Genomic DNA, 20,185 nt, shown 5'->3' with positions numbered 1-20,185 from the left:
TGTTACAAATTAATGTTATTTGAGTGACATTATTTAAGGTGGTTATTGAAGAAATACAATGGCTGTTTAAATAGATGGCTGTTTCAGTTAGGACCACTTCCGTCAACTTTATTGACAACTGAAGCAATCTGATGGATGTATGGTTCTGTTCTTTGCCTTCCCGTTCCATCCATGCAGCCATGCGTGGTCTGTGTGAGGAGAGCTCACCCCCAGGGGTAACAGAACAGATCCAGCAGAATTATATTACAACATGGTACAGATTGTTTTATTTGCATTTATGTACATTTATTATTATTTATTTTTTTTATCATTTGTTGACACTTCATATAACTCAGGTGTCTGGGTTCATGGAGAGGGTAGGATTGCCAATTAAGTACATGAATTTGTAGAGAAAGTCCAATCAGCAGGTGAAATGATGAAATCAGGGTAAATAAAACATAGCAAGTGTCACAAAACAGGGGAGATCACAGACTGAAATCATGACAAGATGTTAAGGAATTTTGAATACACATTAAGCTTAATCAACAGCATTTGTGGCATATTGTTGATTACCATAAAACATTATTTTGACTTGGCACTCCTTTCCTTTAAAAAATGGAAGTGAAAGGGGGCCAATTGGCAAACATTAAAAACTCACTCTTTCAAAGTTATAGCCATATATATGTAAAGAATATGAATGTTAACATGATTTTAGTGTGAGAAGATCGCTTACTAACCTTTGTGTGTGTGTGTGTGTGTGTGTGTGTGTGTGTGCGTGTGTGTGTGTGTGTGTGTGTGTGTGTAAAGCAATATCCAATTTAACAATGTTGCCATAAGGGCTTCATGCTGTAAACCCTAAAACCATGAAATTACCCAAACAATGACTGTTTAAACAACTTTACAATTGTAAGAGCTTTCATAAATGTTCAATCTTCACATTTACACTGGCACTTCCATTGTAGATGACCCACAATAACAAGTGAAAAATCAATGTTTGTGGTTATTAACACAATGCCACAAATGCTGTCAATTAAACTTAACTTGTCTTGATAGGAAATACTGTAATAATTTGACCTGTAGTAAATCAGTCTGTCCAATAGCAGCTTACTTTTAGAATGTGAAAATAACATTTTGTTGAATTTATGAATTTATTTCTAAAATAATTGATTACTGTACTCATGTGACAAGACATACTGTAATAATTTCAACTGTATTAAGTCAGTCTGTGCAATAGCAGCTTACCACAACCTTTGGAAGGTGAATATGTGCTTTACTGGGTTTATATGTATAGCTTGCAACGGAATGAACGATTGGACACCACCTATGTTTTAGCGTAGTGGGTGGAACTTGAAGATGGTCCCTTACTTAAGCTAGGCAATGAAAACGCATCGGAGCGTTTTCAAGCATAATTCTCCAGCCACATCAAGCGTTGACTGTTCGGAGTGCAATGATTTATGCAAGTATAGTATTGTTATATACCCTTTAACCCAACTGTGCTAGTGATATCTTTGTAAGATTGTCGCCTGCCGAGAGCGCGGTAAGATAAACTGATTATCCAACGAATATCGAACCTAAAACTAACTTTACCCAGTTTGTGTAGCCTGGGTCTTCATCCAGTAGCAAGTTCCTGTGTAGAAGAGTTCAGCCTCCTGCCACGTAGCAGCGACTTCCTTGGATGCAGACATCAATAAAAGTCCAAAATTCCAAGAAACTTTCGAAGAACAGCCTACATTGAACAGTAGCAGATGCAAAACTATGCTGAGGTATTTACTCATAAAACGTAACTGTGAATGAACAGAGAATGTACGTTTTACCGGAGTGGTGATGCGTTTAAGCACATAACTTGTAATCAGGAGGTTGCTGGTTCGATCCCCACAGCCACCTCCATTGTGTCCTTGAGCAAGGCACTTAATTCCAGATTGCTCCGGGGGAATTGTTCCTGTAATAAGTGCTCTGTAAGTCGCTTTGGATAAAAGCGTCTGCCAAATGCATAAAAATGTAAATGTAAATTTTGATTCAGACTGTTTCGGCATAATCTCGCTTAGAGGAATGTTTATTAGTCAGAAGAGAAAATGCGGATTTGTTTTCGTTGTCTAAAACGACTGTAGCCATCTCCATAGTTTTGGGGCTTCTGTTTTGAATAACGGTTCTTGCCGACGATCGTCTGGTTTCCTTTCCTTAGACAATGCTTCTGAAACTTTGCAGAAACTCGGACTATACGCCCTAAATTCAGAGCTCAAGTGGACGCGTCTAAAAGCAGTAGCACCAAGACCAGTGGTCACGGTGACATTTGTGAATGAATTGAACACTGGTTTGAACTCCTTGGTTAGGACGACTAGGCAGGAGAACAGACTCGCACCTGGACATTTCTAAACACCTATGTCTATGCTTTCTTTTTTTTTTTATATATAAAAAGGGTTATGTTGGACAAGGCTGGACAAGACAGACCTGTTGCATATTTGATGAGCCAGCGTGATTAAGTTCTGTATTTGGGGAAAAATAAAATGGGTAAGTGTGAGACCTTTTCAAGGTTCATTTGGTTTTAAATATATATATATATATATATATTAGAAAGAAAAAAATGCCTTTGTATTTCAGAAATCAGAATTAGAATGTTTTATTAAAATTTGAAATACAATCCAAGTGATCTCAATCCACAGTTTTCCTGACCAACCACTGGGCGGCGCCACTATGATTCCGTTTGCCACTGAACTTTTTTTTAATTTTTTTTTATTTATTGCAGAATTTATAAACAAACATGCAACATATAATACACAACTTCAGTATAAAGATATATAGCAAACAGTCAGAGGAAACAGCTCTTAATAACATGGATACAAAATAAAAAAATAAAACAAAATTATTAAAATGAAATAAATAACCCAGTGATGAGACATTGTCGTACCAGGGGAGAATTTAGTCTAAGTTCAGTTATTTATTTTAGTGTTTTAGGATGTCGTACAATTTTTGTTCTTTTGGGCCTTTTAGAGGTTTTAGAAATTTCAAATACAATTTAAATTCGTTTAAAAAAATAACAAATTTGGGGGATGATTTTATAATTCTACACTTGTGGATAAAAATGTTTGCTAGGCACAGAATTGTATTACAACAGAGTTAATTGTCTTTGCTTTGCAATATCAAACCAAATATTATGTCATCTCTGGAGATAGAAGATGGGAATGAAGAGATCTTTTGCTGTATCCAATTATGTATGTCACACCAAAATATTTGTACCAGGTTGCATGAAAAAAATACATGGTCCGTAGTTTCAACATCATTTTCACAAAATGTGCATGCATTATCATCAATACCAAAGTGATTCTTTACCTAAGATCAATACCTAAGTAATTCTTTAGAGGGGTAAATGTTGTTCATAACGCTGAAGTGTGTTTCTTTCATTTTGGGGGGTATAGGAAGTGTTAAATACTGTATATTGTTCTTAGTTTAGTTATTGAATTTGTATCAAATTTATGCAGGATGCCATTTTTGTTGGGCTTTTCAGGGTAAAGGTATTCAGTGATACAACTTCTAATAAAATGATTATTGAACTTTTTATCCAAAATCAAAATCCCTTGAACTGATAGTGGAGTCAGTCGTGGCTGTATCAATTGGTATGTTAATATATTTCTTATTAGACAAACAAATTCTTGGGGAAGTGCTTTATGTAATTTAGTGAAGTCTGACTGTGAGGGTTTGAAATTATGTTTAGTGCAAAATTGTTCATAGTTTAAAAGATTACCACTGGCATCCTTTAAGTCAGTTATGGACCATATATTCCTCTCAAACCAATCTTCAAAAAATAAAGATCTGTTGCGGTGTAATACATATCTATTATTCCAGAGAATAGAGGTGTGTGGTGAAAAGTTATGTACATATAACATTTTCCAGTATAACAGTATTTGTTTATGGAACTCTGATAGTGATATAGGTAATTTGTTACGTTTGCCACTGAACTGTTTTCCTGTTCCGGTCTCCATAAGAAATGTAAAAACTACTTTAAAACACTATGGAGCCAGATGTTTGTTTTATTTGGCAATTTTTACAAACTTAATACACTAAAAGTCACTTTATCAGCTAAAAACATATGGGAATTTGAGTGAAAACACTGGAAACCAGAAAAAAAGACTTCCGTTATCCGAATCTGTGGCGTAACAATGGCTATCTCGTTTGGAAGGCTGCGTCCTCCGGAGGTCGCATTTGTCGGCCACATACGTCATCGAGGCTTTTTTTTTTTTTGTCTTTCTTTTTCTTATATTTTATCTATTGCCAATGCCTTTTATGTATATGTACTTACATTTATACAATTGTTAACCTTTTTTGCATTCCCAATAATAATAATAATAAAAAAAAAAAAATTAAACGAGACAACCTCGATGACGTATGCGGCTGACAAATGCGACCTCCGGAGGACGCATCCTTCCAAACAAGACACAGCCAATGATTTTACGGGCCCAAGTGCAAGGCACCAGTCCCCTCATTTTCATCGCCCGTCGCTCCCGCGGTCGTTTCAATCATGATTACAGTTACAGACTTTCAATTGATTTAATTACTTTTAAATACATTACTGGGTTATACATATTTCTAAAATAATATTTATGTAGAATAGAGATGCTCCGATACCAAAATTTTGGCTTCGGTATGATACCAGCCCTGGTACTCGATACTTACAAATAAAAAAAACTCAGATTTCTGATGAAATTACACAGAAAATTAGTTGTCTAAAAGAACTGCATAAAGTCTTATAGATACATATTATGCCTTTTCTGTTTTCTAGATTCCATGTTAAATGTTTTAATTAAATCTTATGATCAAATTGTGTTTAACCAAATACATATTGTACAGCTTTATTCAAATGAAAATATAATACTTTTCAACAATATATATACTGTATATATACAGTGTGTGTGAGTGTGTGTGAGTGTGTGTGTATATATATATATATATATATATATATATATATATATATATATATATATATATATATATATATATATACACCGATCAGCCACAACATTAAAACCACCTGCTTAATATTGTGTAGGTCCCCCTCGTGCCGCCAAAACAGCACCAACCTGCATTCTGAGATGCCATTCTTCTCACCACAATTGTACAGAGCGGTTATCTGAGTTACCGTAGACTTTGTCAGTTTGAACCAGTCTGGCCATTCTCTGTTGACCTCTCTCATCAACAAGGCATTTCCGTCCACAGAACTGCCGCTCGCTGGATGTTTTTTATTTTTGGCACCATTCGGCAAAAGGCTGCCAAGACTGAATCACAACATACTGATATTCAGTACACTTGCTTATGTGATATTGCTTACAGATGTTAATCTAATAATATAACTGTTTAATATTATATTATTGATACTATGAGTATTATTGTGACTGCTTTGAATATTACACTTTTATACAGTAGTAATATTTTTCTTTCATAATGCCTTTAATTTCACGCAATCAGTTGAACAGAGCTCTCATTTCAGCTGGGCTTTTATTTTGAAAGATCTTTGAAGTTCTTCCTGTTTGTGAAGAGTTTGTTATATCAAGCTTCCCATGACTCGTGAGCTGAAATCTCTGAGCTGCAATGGAGAAAAAGTTAATTATAGGGTTCACAGCTGTTTATACACTCAACACACTGATCTGTAGCTCTGCATATGGATACTATTGGACACACTGCATGAAAATCATGCATTAGTAGTGTGTTGCTTTTGTGTGTTCGTGTGCGTGCCTGTATGTGTGTGAAGGAGATGACAGGGCAGAGAGATGCCTCTTATTCATACTGTGGCGCGCAGCGTATGTGACCGCATATTATTTCATGAAATTACATCCTTCTGCTGTTTAATGATCATATAGAGGCTTTTTTAGTATTATTTTCAAATGGTCTTTGATTTCATCTCAAAACTCTCACATTACATTACATTTTGCTAATGGCAGCATACTTTAATATGGTACTGAAATTAACAACAAGATGATATTATATCTTTTTTAATTTTTTGTTGTCGCGATATTTCTTTTGTACCGGTATACCTTGCAACCCAAATGTAGTATCAGGGCTGTTTCTGATGATTATTGCGCCCTAGGTGAGATCCCTATTGGCGCCCCACTTGGGTGTGTTATTGGGGTGCATGGTGGTGGCCTCCTCTTTGTTACAGCAGAAAGTGTTTTAGAAAGTAACTTAAAAATAATGTACTTAGTACTGTGATTACTGTTTCAATAAAGTAATCATAAATGTAATCTGATTACAATTTTAGATAAGTCATTAGTCATTTGTAGTGGATTGCTTTTTTGAGTAACACTCACTGGCCCAACACTGCACTATTTAAATTAACTGGAAAGGATTAAAAGAAGAAGAAAAAAATGGAAATAGTGACCATTTACAGCACCTAAAATATACCGGTACCCTTTTCTTTCTAAGTGAATATAAATTGAAGTAGAAATCATGATGTTGAAAAAAATGTCAATTGTCAACTCCCCAAATACTGACATTCTATTATTTCACTGTTTTTCTTTTCTAGGTTGTCCCATCCTGGTGCTCACTATCATTGTGTCCACTCTTGGTGGTCTTGTGTTCGGCTATGAGCTTGCAATTGTATCTGGAACTCTACCACAACTCCAAGCTCAGTTCCATCTGGATTGTGTTCAGCAGGAATCTGTGGTTAGCGCTCTTCTGATCGGAGCATTGTCGGCCTCTGTGGTTAGTGGTTGGATAATTGATCGTCATGGCAGGAAGGCATCTATTTTACTGAGCAATCTCCTCATTCTGGGGGGAACACTTATCCTGACTACAAGCACATCTTTTCTGTCATTGGTGTTTGGTAGGGCAATCATTGGCTTTGCTATGAGCATATCTTCCATGAGCTGCTGCATCTTTGTCTCGGAGATGGTTGCTCCAACATGCCGAGGTGTGATGGTGACCCTGTATGAAGTTGGTATTACTGTTGGGATCTTGTTGGCCTATGCTGTCAACTACATTTTAACTGGTGCCCAAGCAGGATGGAGGTACATGTTTGGGCTCGTTGCTGTACCTTCCCTCATGCAGTTGGTCTCCATTGAGTTTCTGCCTCAACAAAATGGTTCCTCTGTAAGTCTCATGGCTGAGGATGAAAGCCAGCAATCCGATAGATTAGCAGAGGGAACTTCAAACCAAAACCAACCAGACAATGTGCAATATAGTGTCCTTCATCTTTTTAAATCCAAAAATAACATGTGGAGAAGAACTGCTATTGGTCTTGGGCTGGTGCTCAGTCAACAGTTCACAGGTCAGCCGAATGTCCTCTTCTACGCTTCCACCATCCTTTACTCTGTTGGATTCCAGAGCAATGCATCTGCAGATCTTGCCTCTGTGGGTTTGGGTTTTGTCAAAGTCATTGCTACACTTGTAGCAATGGTCTGTTCAGACAAGGTTGGCAGAAGATCACTGCTGATTGGTGGTTGCTCAGTGATGGCAGTAGGACTGATGCTTACTAGTATCTTGAGTTGGCAATCAGTAATTGATACAACAAAACACTGCAGCTCTTTGGAGCCAAATTCAAATCTCACCTTACTAGTTGAAAATCAAAGGAAACTAGACAACAACTCACTCATTCAGGACCAGAGTTCTTCATGGAGTGCACATGAAACACATGATACCTATGAATATTCAAACAATGAGATGTATAAGTGGGCTATTTTTATCTGCATGATGGCAGTTGTCAGTGCTTTCTCAGTGAGCTTTGGACCAAGTAAGTGTTGCCTCTTTGAGTTTAACATGAGTTACCAATAATTACATTTTAATGCATAGAATTGTTTATTTGGTTCACAGTGACATGGCTTGTGCTAAGTGAAATATTTCCAAAGGAAGTGCGGGGAAGAGCATTTGCATTCATTAACTGCTTCAATGTGGGGGCCAACCTCATAGTGTCCTTTTCTTTCTTGAATATAATTGGTATGCACAACCAAGGCCAAAGACAACAATACAATGAAAAGACACAGTTAACCATTGTATAAAAATATATGTAATTTATCATTTGTAAATTATCTTACTCAGATGTGATAGGTCTGTTTGGAACATTCTTAATGTATGGAGTTATTGGAATGGCAGCTGCTGTGTTCATCTATCTTGTGCTACCAGAGACCAATCAAAAATCTCTTTATCAGATCGACAGAGAGCTTTCTCACAAACGGTAAGACAATATATTCTTTCATTATAATACATGAAAGCATGTAAATATGTTAATCTTTCTCTATACAAACTAAAATCAAACTAAAAAACAACAACTTAATCGTCTTTTTTTCTGATTTCTCTTATGTCCATGAGAGTGAAACATTAGCTTCATTTTGTTAAATGGTATTTAAACAGAATAAATATGAGCAGAAAAGCACACCACTCTACAAACTGTTGAATGTTATGCTTTTGGAAGTCCTGTAGGGATGTTCAGTTTATTTGAATTAGAATAGTGATGGACACTGACCTGTGCTTGATGCAGTAGCATTATCTGACTACATTACTCCAAATCCGTTCTTTCTCATAGATTATTCCACAGCAAGGAATTCTGCAATATTTTCCAGAGAAGTTTCTCTCCGGGTTATCAGAGAGTGCATTGGACAAGTACATCAATATGAAATCCTATGCAACATCAATGTCATCATCAGAAATATTGGGTTGCTCTCAATGTCACTTCACTTTTGTCATCATATGTCCTGCTAGATGTAGATCTAAACATTTATCACATATTTGCCACCATTAAAGGGATAGTTCACCTAAAGATGATAATTCTCTCATCATTTACTCACCCTCATGCTGTCTCAAACTCTCTTTGTCCATACAATGTACTAACATGGGGTCCAAAAATTTCAAGCTCCAAAAATGACATGAAGGCAGCATAAAAGTAATCTAAATAACTTAAGTAGTTTAATCCATGTCTTCTGAAGCAATACCATGGCTTTGGGTGAGAAGCAGACCAAAATTTGGTCCAAAAGTCTGTTATACTCTCTAAATCTTCTTGCTGCTAAAACATAAAACATGCAGTTGAATTTGAATGCTAAACATTCTATCCACATTTTCCTACGTCCCGTGATGCTTAGGGAGAAATATAGGTGTTACTTCCGTTGTCAAGTAAACACAGCTGTGGTTGCGGTGTACATCCATTGATTCTTTCGTTGTGTGTTGGGATTTTGAGGGGAGTGTGTATGATTTCGTGAGGACATACATCAATCACTATATCAGTGTGTTACTGAACAATAATAAACGTAAAGTCATAAAGACAAAGAAAGCACAAACAAAACCGGTGCGCTGTTTATCCCAGATGCAGTTGAGATTTAATCTAAGCACAAACGCAACATTTCGAGCTAAATTATTGGTTGTTTTAGTGGAGTACTTGTGTTAGTTCAGCTTCAGATGTGTCTGCTTGTCATCTTGTCACCCTGCATGTTCAAATCAGACAGACACACTAAGGAAGAGCTGTTAAGTTCTCATACTTTTTCAAGTTTTCCGATCGGATGGTTATTTCCTTTTAAATGCACACGTAAATTTAAACATTTGTTCAGTGGGTGATTGACTGGTGAAGGGCACCTATTATGCTTTTGAACATTCCTAATTTTGTTTTAAAGGCCTCATACAATAGATTTACATGCATCCAAGGTCAAAAAACACTTTAATTTGCTCATAATTTAAATTGCAGCATTACCTTTTTTTTTCCAGTGTCAAAAATGACTCGTTCAATGATCCATTCTAAAGGATTCATTCTAAACTCCTTTCAGAGAGCCTACTCTGTTCTGATTGGTCAGATGTCCCAGTCTGTTGAGATTGGTCTACCGCTTAGTGTAGTGTTTGAGGGTGGGTCAAAGCTGTTCGTGAGCAGCCACTGAAGACCAGACGTGGATTTTTTGTTACCAAATTAAGTAGGTTAGTACAGGAAGTAAATCTGGAATTACTAATGACTCGTTTCAAGTGTTCAGAATCGGTTCTTTCTTTTGGGAGTCAGTAACTCCATTTGTCATGCACTTAGATTTTTGAAACTTTGCAGACTTTTTTACATTCACAAACAGCTATATAACACACTACATGAAAGGTAATATTTGAAAAACCATAATAGGTGCTCTTTAAACCTAAAATGCAATGTAGTGTGTGATAGAAGAAATGTGTGATAGAAGCGATCTATCTACATGAGTCTGCAGTTAGGTGTGTTTATTTCATTGTTTTACTTTGTTGTAGAGTGGTATTCATTGCTAGACTTGTGTTGTTTGTTTACTGTCTTGAACTCGCATCGCTTAAAGGTGTGTTGGTGTGTGCTATATTGTTTTGACTTGTCCCAGGGTATTCACTGCTAGATTTAGAGTTGGTTGTCCAGTGTGTGTAAAACTATCATTGTTTTTAGTGTCTATAAACAGTGCTTCACTTGTTTTGGAGTATTATTTATTGCTAAAGTGCAGCATAATTTATTTGCAGTGTACAGAAGTCACGTTCGTACACGCGCTTGTCACCTCGCGCGACCCTTAGTTTCAGTTGACCACGTGACTAGCTTTGTTGTGCTAAGTAGCATTAAGGCGTGTCCTGCTTTTTCACTGAACGGCTTGTTAATATCATGTATATATTTTACTTGAATGCTGATGCGGAAGTGGTAGCCCTCGTGTAAAGCCCTCCTCATATGAAGATCTACTCATGTAAAGACCAGCGAGTCTACCTGTGCGAGTCCACCGAGCAAGGACACCAACAAGGCGCCACTCACCGTAGCACTTAAGTATCTTAATTTTATCTCTTTTCTTATTTTCCTTGTACATACTAACATGTCTACTTCACGAATAACATATGCCTTCAAGCACATCCCTGTTATCTGTTACAGACCATTCAAACGATACAGATGCAAGACAAAACACAACCCACACAACCTTCGGCCACTTTGCAGTTCAGCATCTGCTTCGCTCTCTTTCTCAGTGGGACTCTGGAATTGCCAGTCAGCTGTGAACAAAGCTAACTTCATTCCAGCCTTTGCCACACAGTCCACCCTCAGCATCCTGGCACTGACAGAAACATGGATACGTCCAGAGGATACAGCAACACCTGCTGCTCTCTCCAACAACAACAACTTCTCTCACACCCCTCGACACACCGGTAGGGGTGGGGGAACAGGTTTGCTCATTCATAACAATTTGACTTTTTCACCACACTCTTCACTATGTAACAATACTAGTTTTGAATTCCATGCTATTACTACAATGCAACCCACAAAAATACATGTTGTTGTCATCTATCGCCCTCCAGGTCAGCTGACAAACTTTATTGAAGAGTTGGATGTCCTGCTGTCCTCCTTGTCGGAGGATGGTAGGACACTTGTGGTTCTTGGTGATTTCAACATACACCAAGACAAGCCCCAGGCCACTGAACTGAATACTCTTCTGGCCTCATTTGACTTGGAAAGACTACACACCACAGCAACTCACAGATCGGTCAACCAGCTGGACCTCATTTTTACACGTAACTGTACCAACTCAAATATTCTTGTTCTAAGATGTCTCTAATCACTACTTTGTTCAATTCAACATGACTCTCCCATCTACATTAAAACAGACTCCACCTTTGGTTTCCTTTCGCCGTAACCTCCATTCTCTTTCACCCTTACGCCTTTCCACTGCTGTCTCTACCTCTCTTCCCACACTAAATGTATTTTCCACCCTTAATATAAACACTGCCACAGATATAAACGCTGCTACTTTAACAACCTGTCTAGACAAAATCTGTCCTCTCTCCTCTAGGCCAGCACGTACTACACCACCCAGCCCCTGGCTGTCTGACATCCTTCGTGAACATCGGACTGACCTCAGGGCAGCTGAGAGGAGATGGCAGGAAATCCAAAGATCCAGCAGATCTAGGTAAATATCAGTCTCTGCTTGCAACTTTTTCAGATAACGTTAAATCTGCAAAAACCTCCTATTACCAGAACAAGATCAACAGCACCACAGACACTCGCAGCTTTAGAACATTCAACACACTTCTCTGCCCTCCCCCTCCACCACCTGACACATCACTGACAGCAGATGTCTTCGCCACATTTTTTACTAATAAGGTTTCAACCATCAGAAATACATTCTCAGCACTGCACCCTGACAAACACCTGTCCCCTGTATGCAACTCTTCTGTCTCTATGTTCTTTCTTCTGACTGACACTGAGGTCTCTAAACTCCTCCTCTCCAACCACCCCACCACCTGTTCCCTTGACCCCATTCCTTCTCACCTTCTCCAGGCCATCTCTCCGTCCATCCTACCTGCTCTCACACACATAACACATCTCTTCTTACAGGCTATTTCCCACTACATTTAAGCAGGCTCGAGTAACCCCGCTGCTGAAGAAACCCGCACTTAACCCTGCCTAATCTCTGCCTATCTCTCACAGAACAAGCTGCTGGATGACAACCAGTCGGGCTTCAAAAGTGGACACTCCACCGAGACTGCCCTGCTGTCTGTCACACTGAGAAAGGCGAAAGCTGAATCGAAATCATCCGTCCTGATTCTGCTGGACCTTTCTGCAGCCTTTGACACAATCAATCATCAGATCTTACTCTCTACCCTCTCCTCGCTGGGCATCACAGGAACTGTGCTTGACTTGTTTAATTCCTATCTCTCAGGTAGGTCCTTCAAGGTAGCCTGGAGAGGTGAGGTATCCAAGCCTCATCAGCTACTTACTGGGGTACCTCAGGGATCAGTGCTTGGGCCACTTCTCTTCTCTATATACACAACATCACTGGGACCCATCATTCAGGCACATGGTTTCTCTTACCACTGCTACGCTGATGACACGCAATTCTACTTGTCTTTCCAGCCCAACGACATCACAGTGACTGATCGAATTTCAGCCTGCCTGGCGACATCTTGGCCTGGATGAAGGAACACCACCTGCAACTCAACCCAGCCAAGACTGAACTCCTTCTCTTTCCAGCCAACCCTGCTGTTGAACACAACATCACCATGCATCTGGGTGCAACTACAGCAACGCCTTCCAAAACGGTCAGAAATATAGGGGTAACCATCGACAACAGACTAAATTTCACAGACCACATCTCAAAGACCGCAAGATCATGTAGATTTACACTCTACAATATCAGGAAGATAAGACCCTTCCTCTCTGAACATGCCACACAACTGCTTGTCCAGTCACTTGTCATAACTAGACTGGACTACTGTAACGCTCTCATTGCAGGCGTCCCTGCATGTGCAATTAGACCCCTGCAAATGATCCAGAATGCAGCAGCACGTCTGGTCTTTAATGAACCAAAGAGAGCGCATGTTACACCACTCCTTGTCTCTCTCCACTGGCTGCCAGTTGCTGCACGTATCAAATTCAAGGCTCTGATGCTGGCATACAGAACAGTCACTGGGTCTGCTCCAGCATACCTAAAATCATTTCTGCAGAGCTACGCGCCCACTAGAAGCCTGCGGTTGGCTAAGGAACGTCGCCTGGTTGTACCAACACAAAGAGGCACCTAAACACTTTCTCGGACTTTCAGCTTCATCATACCACGATGGTGGAATGACCTTCCCAACTCCATCCATGACTCACTCTCTGTCTTCAAAAAATGACTAAAAACACATCTTTTCCATGAGCACTTAACCAGTCATTAATAAAAAATAAAAAAATAAAAATAATAATTCTTGTTGCACTTTAATCTGTTTTGAATACTATTCTGATGCTAGTGAAACTTTGTAGTATGGCACTTTTCATACCACTGTCTCCTTAAGATGATTCGCTTTTGTTTTCCTCTTTTGTAAGTCGCTTTGGATAAAAGCATCCGCCAAATGAATAAATGTAAATGTAAAATGCAATGTGGGTTTTGACTACCTCTGTATGTGTTTTTTGTGATCCAATCACAAAACATTTTGCACCCCGTTTACAACTATATTTAGCGCTGACCTCTGCAATCGGATCATCCGAAACACGTCTTATTCCCAGCTGTAAACAGTCTTAAAATGCCTGCAGCTAGAGCTAGCGAATGCTGTAGAACGACTTCTGGCAGAAGTTCCACCCACATTCGTTTCCCCAGTAAGACCCGCAGGAAAAATGTGGATATGTCAGTGGGAGATTTTCAAACTTTTACCTTTTAATTCATTATAAAGTAGTTTCTAAAAATGTTATTAAAAATATAACATAACACACCTAAGTCTGAAATTATTATAAAATATTGCAAATATCAGGATTTCAATACAGTGCTGCCTCACAACATGTCATTAATTCCTTTATATCAAATGATTGTCCTTGAACTACCTGTTTGTCTAAAATCTCATGTCCATCAAAAAAAAAAAAAAAAAACTTTTCCTGAAGATTATACTGAAGAATACATGATGAAATAAAAATCTGTGTCATGTTTGTAAAAGCTGTTTAAAAAAAAAATATTGCAAAAATTATATTATTTATTATTTTCTTTGAAATAATCAGTTGAAGAATAATGGGTCTTGTAGTCAAGAATCTAAAGTCTAAAGAGCTGTTGGGAAATCTCTTTACATCCTCGGGTAAGGATGAGGTGCTGATTGATTGAATCAAATGATACCCTTGAATAACAACAATTTTTTTATTTATTTTAAGACATTTTAAATGACCTCTTATTAACTGTAATATACAGGTAGAATCAAACATTATTATGGCCAACTAAACTAACACAAGGCCTTTTAAAAGGAAAGTTCACCCAAAAATGAAAATTCTCATTTATGCATCCTCATGCCATCCCTGATGTGTATGACTTTCTTCTGCAGAACACAAATTAAGATTTTTAGATGAATATCTTAGCTCTGTAGGTCCATACAATACAAGTGAATGGTGAACAGAACTCAGAAGGTCCAAAAAGGACATAAATGAAGCATAAAAGTAATCCATACAACGCCTGTGATTAAATCCATATCTTAAGAAGCGATTTAACAGATGTGGGTAAGAAAATTATAAAAGTGCTTTTTTTTTTCTTCTTTTTTTTCTTTTTCTTTTTCTTATAAATCTCCACTTTCACATTCAGCATCTACTGGTTGGGGCAGGTCAAAGGTGGAGATTTATGGTTAAAAAAATGACTTACATTTGTATTTTAAAAAAATTATTTTATGCATTTGGCAGACGCTTTTATCCAAAGCAGCTTACAGTGCCCTGATTACAGGGACAATCCCCCTAGAGCAACCTGGAGTTAAGTGCCTTGCTCAAGGACACAATAGTGATGGCTGTGGGGATTGAACCAACAAGCTTCCACTTACCAATTCAGTGCTTTAGTCCACTACACCACAACAACTCCCACACATGTCTTTGTTGGTTTAACGTTCCCATGCTCAGTGAACACGCTGAACTTGACACTGAGAGATACAGTGTTGAAGCACCCAAATATTGAATTTATATTATAATGTATGTTTTGATAAATGTGTTAAAATATGTGTTTATGTGTTTAATGTTCAAGTGGGTTAATGTGTGGTTATGTGGGTGGAGTATTTTGTCCATAAGTTGATTTTAATCAAGTATAATATGGGGCTCGTTAACAGCCTTATTTTGCCCTTGTTGTGCTGCGGCCTTAGCTACATGTGCGCAGCATGTGTTCCCCAGATTCCCCAGGCCAATAAACCAGCCAAGTTGAATTTGTATACCAGCGTCTGTTCTCATTATTCTCCACACACACAATGCAGAGTGGTAGCGCTGGACATCGGCAGTTACATTGGTGCAGTGACCCGGATCTCTTCACTTCAGATCACCGCCAAATTGATCGCCAGGGGTTGCTGTCATCAGTATTGCTGCATCATCAGGACATTGGTACATTTAAAGGACACTTGTACATCTTAAGGAAGTAGAGTCATTTAATGGACATAGGGACATTTTGAATTACTTTTATTTATTTTTTTTAATTCAAATTTTATGTTTTTTGAATGTGTTATTTGAAATCTGTTGAAATTACATATGTTTGGGGTAAAAATTAAGATGGGTTACCTGATTTAAAATCAACAACATGTGTAGGGCGAGGTAGGCCATGGGGTGATATAGAACCAACTCCAGTAAGAGGTGCTGTAGATTCACAGCCTTTCTGTTCTACTAACGTTCCTTCATCCATTCAGCAAATACCAAATTCAGATATGAGTTCAACAGAGATGGGGAATCTCATAACACAACTAGCACACCAAATTGGACAGAGTATCTCTACCAATTACAAAGTAGCCAAGTTACACAAGTGCATGACTCAAATCTAGGGCTAAATGTTTCTGAGCTAAACATGACTGGTGTTAAGCTAATAATGAAGACTGATGTCAAAGAGCCACCACATTTTAAGGGTGATGGGGCTGATGAGTACTCGATACATGAACGGGAGGATGAGATGGACTCATACCTCAGAAAGAGAGGAATTCCTTAAGATGAGCACTTCCAAGAAATTGTGTCTAGGTTAAGGGGAAAAGCCAGAGACATTGTCAGGTTAACCTTGCGTAATAATCCATCTCTTGAGCCATCTGAAAACCCCAAACTTGTCATTGACATACTCGGACAACATTTTGGAGAGTTAACTTACTCAATGCCCCTTGCTGATTTTTATAACATGATTCCCTTGAGTGGTTAAACTGCAATGGACTATTGAATCCACTTGATTTAGGCAGTAGATGTCACAGACAAATGTTTAAGGAGGCAGGAAGGTGGTGTTGAAGACCCCAGTCGAGATGTCACCATGATGTTTGTAAAACACTGTCCCGACCAAACTCTTTCAGGCATTTTTAAGTTTAAGACCACAGAGAAGTGGACCGCAAAGGAGGTCCAAGAGCATCTAGTCAAACACCACAGGGAAGCTAGGTCGAAAGCACCTGCAAAAACTGACATACTCACAAATGTAAAGCACATTGGCACTCATGTCCAGTCTTGCACTGCTGAAAACATACAGACTGAGAATCAGACTGATGTGACAGTGGCACAGCAACCACAGTCAGATAGTGGATGCATTAGGTCACTTATAAATTTGTTAGATTGCATCCTAAAACAAAAAACGCAGTCAGTAGCTGCAAAACCATTACTTATTGTAGCTAATTTCCCTCAAAGGAAGTGTAAAGTGTGCCAATCTTCCGAGCATTCTACTATAATGCACTGCAGACAAGAGAACCTCTGCCTTAGCTGTTTCAAATGAGACTGTAGATGGCGTAGACCGTTCACCCCTGTTGAACCCAGACATGCACCCATGCAAACTAAGGGTGGTGAAGAACAGATCAATTTAAACAAGTTAACTCACATTTGGTCAGGGGAAGTGTGGGTGAAGTACAAACCCTCAAAAGTGATGAAGACCTGGAAGAGATGTTTGTGAATATTTGTAAAATGTTAGGAGACATAAAAGTGATTATCCAAAACATCCAGAAAATCGAGCCATTCAGTGAATTGTTTTATGCACCTGTTGTAGTTAATGGAGCTTTGAGCTACAAGGCATGCTTGATTCAGGATCTATGGCCTGTACCTTGAGTGATGAGGCAGAATAGAATCTTTTGGCCAAAAATGCACTCCCAGCAGCAGAGCAAAAGTTAGATCAAGTCATGCTTGTTGGCTGTGGAGGATCACAAGTACATCCAAAGTGTTTATACGATGTGGAACTGAACTCGTATGGAGTTAAATGTGTGGTTCTTGTTTTAGTAGTTCCTGGACAGAAGGATAATATCATCATCTGTGCCATCGTGCTAAAGCATGTAATGCATCAAATGAAAAGCATTGAGGATTACTGGAAGCTCATTGCCCGCAACACTCATCACAGAAATCATCTGAATGTGAGGATTTCCTTGACATGATGACCAATCTCACCAGAAGGAAAGCAGCTGTAATACCTGAAAAAATTGGCATGGTCAGACTAACACAAGCAGTGACTTTAGTCCCCAAGATGGAATACCTTGTATGGGTAAGCTACCCAGTCATGTCCCTATGTCTCCAGGAAGCATTGTAATCATAGAACCTACCTGCTCAAGGTCAATACCAAAGGGTGTTTTAGTCAGACGAGTAATTATACTGTTATGGGGAGATGGATGGGTCCCCATGAGAGTGACTAACCCAGACATGGGCAAAATACAGCCCCAGGGCTGGAACCGGCCCGTGGACCATCTCAATCCGGCCCGCAACGTCCTCAAAGGAAAACAAAACGACCCCCCAAAAAATCAATAAAAGGCAGCACTATGTTAATGAATCTCGAGGCGAATGACAACGAGTCTGTACTGCTATTTAAGTAGATTCCAACAGAGGGCGCTGTCTACATTTAGATTGGACTAAAGGCCTCAATTTGACTCTTGCTCCTCAAGTTGGCGGTTGTGATGACAGAATCAGTTAGGATGAATGCTTCAAAAAAAAAAGAGAAAAGTTGACTCTGAATGTCGCATTTTTAACCAAGAATGGACATCTAGATATTTCGTCACAATTGCTGGTTTAAAGGCGGTATGTTTGACATCAAGAGACATTTTTCAACCATGCATGCTAACTATGCCACAAACTTTTCATCATGGGAAAGAGATGAAAAAGCCCTGAAATTGTCTTCCAACTTAATTGCAAGGCAGAATATTTTTACAAAGAAGTTGACCATCCAAGAATCGACAATGAAAGTTAGCTACATGCTGTCACACAAACTCGCGAAACAGAGCAAGCCTTTCTCTGATGGTGAATTTTTGAAAGACTGTATGGTAGAGGCGGCTAGCATACTGTGCCCTGACAATAAAGGTCAGTTCGAAAATGTCAGTCTGTCTCGTCGCACAGTCACACGGCGTGTGGAAGTAATTGATGAAGAGTTGTCTGCTGAATTGTCAAAAAGAGCAGCTGATTTAACATATTTTTCCATTGCGCTGGATGAAAGCACGGATATCAACGATACCACCCAGCTACTTATTTTCATTCGAGGGATCAATGACAGGTTTGAAATAGTGGAGGAATTTCTTGCCATGGAGTCGATGAAGGGGACAACAAGGGGATCGGACCTCTACGACATGGTGTCGGGATGTTTGGAGAGACTGAACCTGCCATGGGCTAAATTGCTGAACGTGACCACTGATGGATCTCCAAACCTCAACCGTAACTGCACCAGTCAGACTGTTTGGCAGCCCTTGGTGGGAATACTTACTTAAGCACAATGGACTTAACATCTGGCTTTTACAATATGCTAATACATGAAGAGGATGAAAGGTATACATACTTAACCACACCATTAGGCCTATATGAATACAGTAGGATGCTGCAGGGGCTTCCAATAGTCCTGCATTGTTTATGAGGATGAATATGAGTATTTTTGGGGACCTCAGTTTCAGTACACTGCTGTGTTATTTGGATGACCTATTGGTCTTTGCCCCTTCAGAAAGAGAGGCTCTTAGCAGGTCAGAGATTGTCTTACAGAGGTTAAGGGAGCATAATTTGAAGTTGAGCCCAAAGAAATGCCATATTCTTCAAAAGTCTGTGAAATTCCTCATTGATGGAACTGGAGTGTCACTTGACCCCAAAAAGGTATAATTCATAGCCAAAGTCCAAAAGGGACTTGATGGAAGATGATGGGTGCACGCCTTCGGTGAAAAGAGTGAAGTCTTTCCTTGGTATGGTATCCTATTACCAACATTTTATACCAAACTGTTCTTCCACTGCAAAGCCCCTGTTTGCGTTAACAGCAGGCTGAAAGAGGAGAGGGAAAGTTGGGAAGCTCAAGAACTCTGGTGTCTTCAGAAAACTAAAACCCTCCGACTGGACTGAACAGTGTGATGATTCCCTGATCTGCTTGAAGGAAAAACTTCTGCACTGTGTTGTCCTCGCTCATCCCGATTTCACCAACTTTCTCATAATCTATAACCTGCAATAAATTGAATGGCATCTACACTAATATTTTTCTATTTGTTTCCCTGTCTCAACCTCGGAATTCATATACCGAGGTTACCAGAGCCAGCCAGATCCAGCTCCGTTCCTGCTTGGTGTCGGACTCCACTGCTACGTGTCACTGAGTGATGATGACTAACTACAGCCAGTGCCAGCCAGACATCACTTCAGCCTACTAAGCTGGACTACATAGAATGTACACTTCATATGACACTGCCTGAACCTTGGACTTAGGATGGACCTCACAGAACCTCACCGAAATGACCTGCCGGTTGAATTACAATGCACCTCACTGATCTCTGCCCGCATCACCTTGGTCTAATGATGGATTACACTCTTAAAAGGAATACATATATTATCAACTAATTGACAACAAAAGCCTTCATCAGTCAACTAACAAGGACAATGCATCTATGTGAACTT

At 39.1% G+C, this 20,185-nt stretch overlaps 1 protein-coding gene across 4 annotated transcripts; it reads left to right on the top strand.

Annotated features, from left to right (window-relative positions):
• Positions 1-1,390: 1,390 nt before the first annotated feature.
• Positions 1,391-15,555, top strand: slc2a10 (solute carrier family 2 member 10). Of its 4 annotated transcripts, XM_051676627.1 has the most exons (10): positions 1,391-1,742; positions 2,396-2,487; positions 6,491-7,696; positions 7,777-7,899; positions 8,002-8,137; positions 8,486-11,082; positions 11,215-11,427; positions 11,706-11,822; positions 12,344-12,575; positions 12,770-15,555. In XM_051676627.1, exons 2-6 carry the CDS (start codon positions 2,484-2,486, stop codon positions 8,574-8,576), a joined length of 1,560 nt encoding a protein of 519 aa, XP_051532587.1. In that variant the 5' UTR covers positions 1,391-1,742; positions 2,396-2,483; the 3' UTR covers positions 8,577-11,082; positions 11,215-11,427; positions 11,706-11,822; positions 12,344-12,575; positions 12,770-15,555. The 4 variants fall into 4 exon arrangements, with proteins under 4 accessions (XP_051532587.1, XP_051532588.1, XP_051532589.1 ...); XM_051676628.1 differs by having other exon boundaries at positions 1,391-1,435; positions 12,344-15,555; XM_051676629.1 differs by having other exon boundaries at positions 8,486-11,064; positions 12,344-15,555.
• The last annotated feature ends 4,630 nt before the right edge of the window (positions 15,556-20,185 follow it).

The sequence above is a fragment of the Myxocyprinus asiaticus genome, chromosome 37 (genome assembly GCF_019703515.2).
Source record: "Myxocyprinus asiaticus isolate MX2 ecotype Aquarium Trade chromosome 37, UBuf_Myxa_2, whole genome shotgun sequence".
NCBI classification, from domain to species: domain Eukaryota; kingdom Metazoa; phylum Chordata; class Actinopteri; order Cypriniformes; family Catostomidae; genus Myxocyprinus; species Myxocyprinus asiaticus.
The sequence above is the reverse complement of the archived record's forward strand: the minus strand, read 5'-3'. Positions and strand labels throughout refer to the sequence as shown.

Coding starts and splice junctions, on each gene's coding strand:
- slc2a10 (XM_051676628.1), top strand. Junction 7,697..7,776: donor CTCAGTGAGCTTTGGACCAA/GTAAGTGTTGCC, acceptor TTTGGTTCACAG/TGACATGGCTTGTGCTAAGT. Junction 7,900..8,001: donor TTCTTTCTTGAATATAATTG/GTATGCACAACC, acceptor TATCTTACTCAG/ATGTGATAGGTCTGTTTGGA.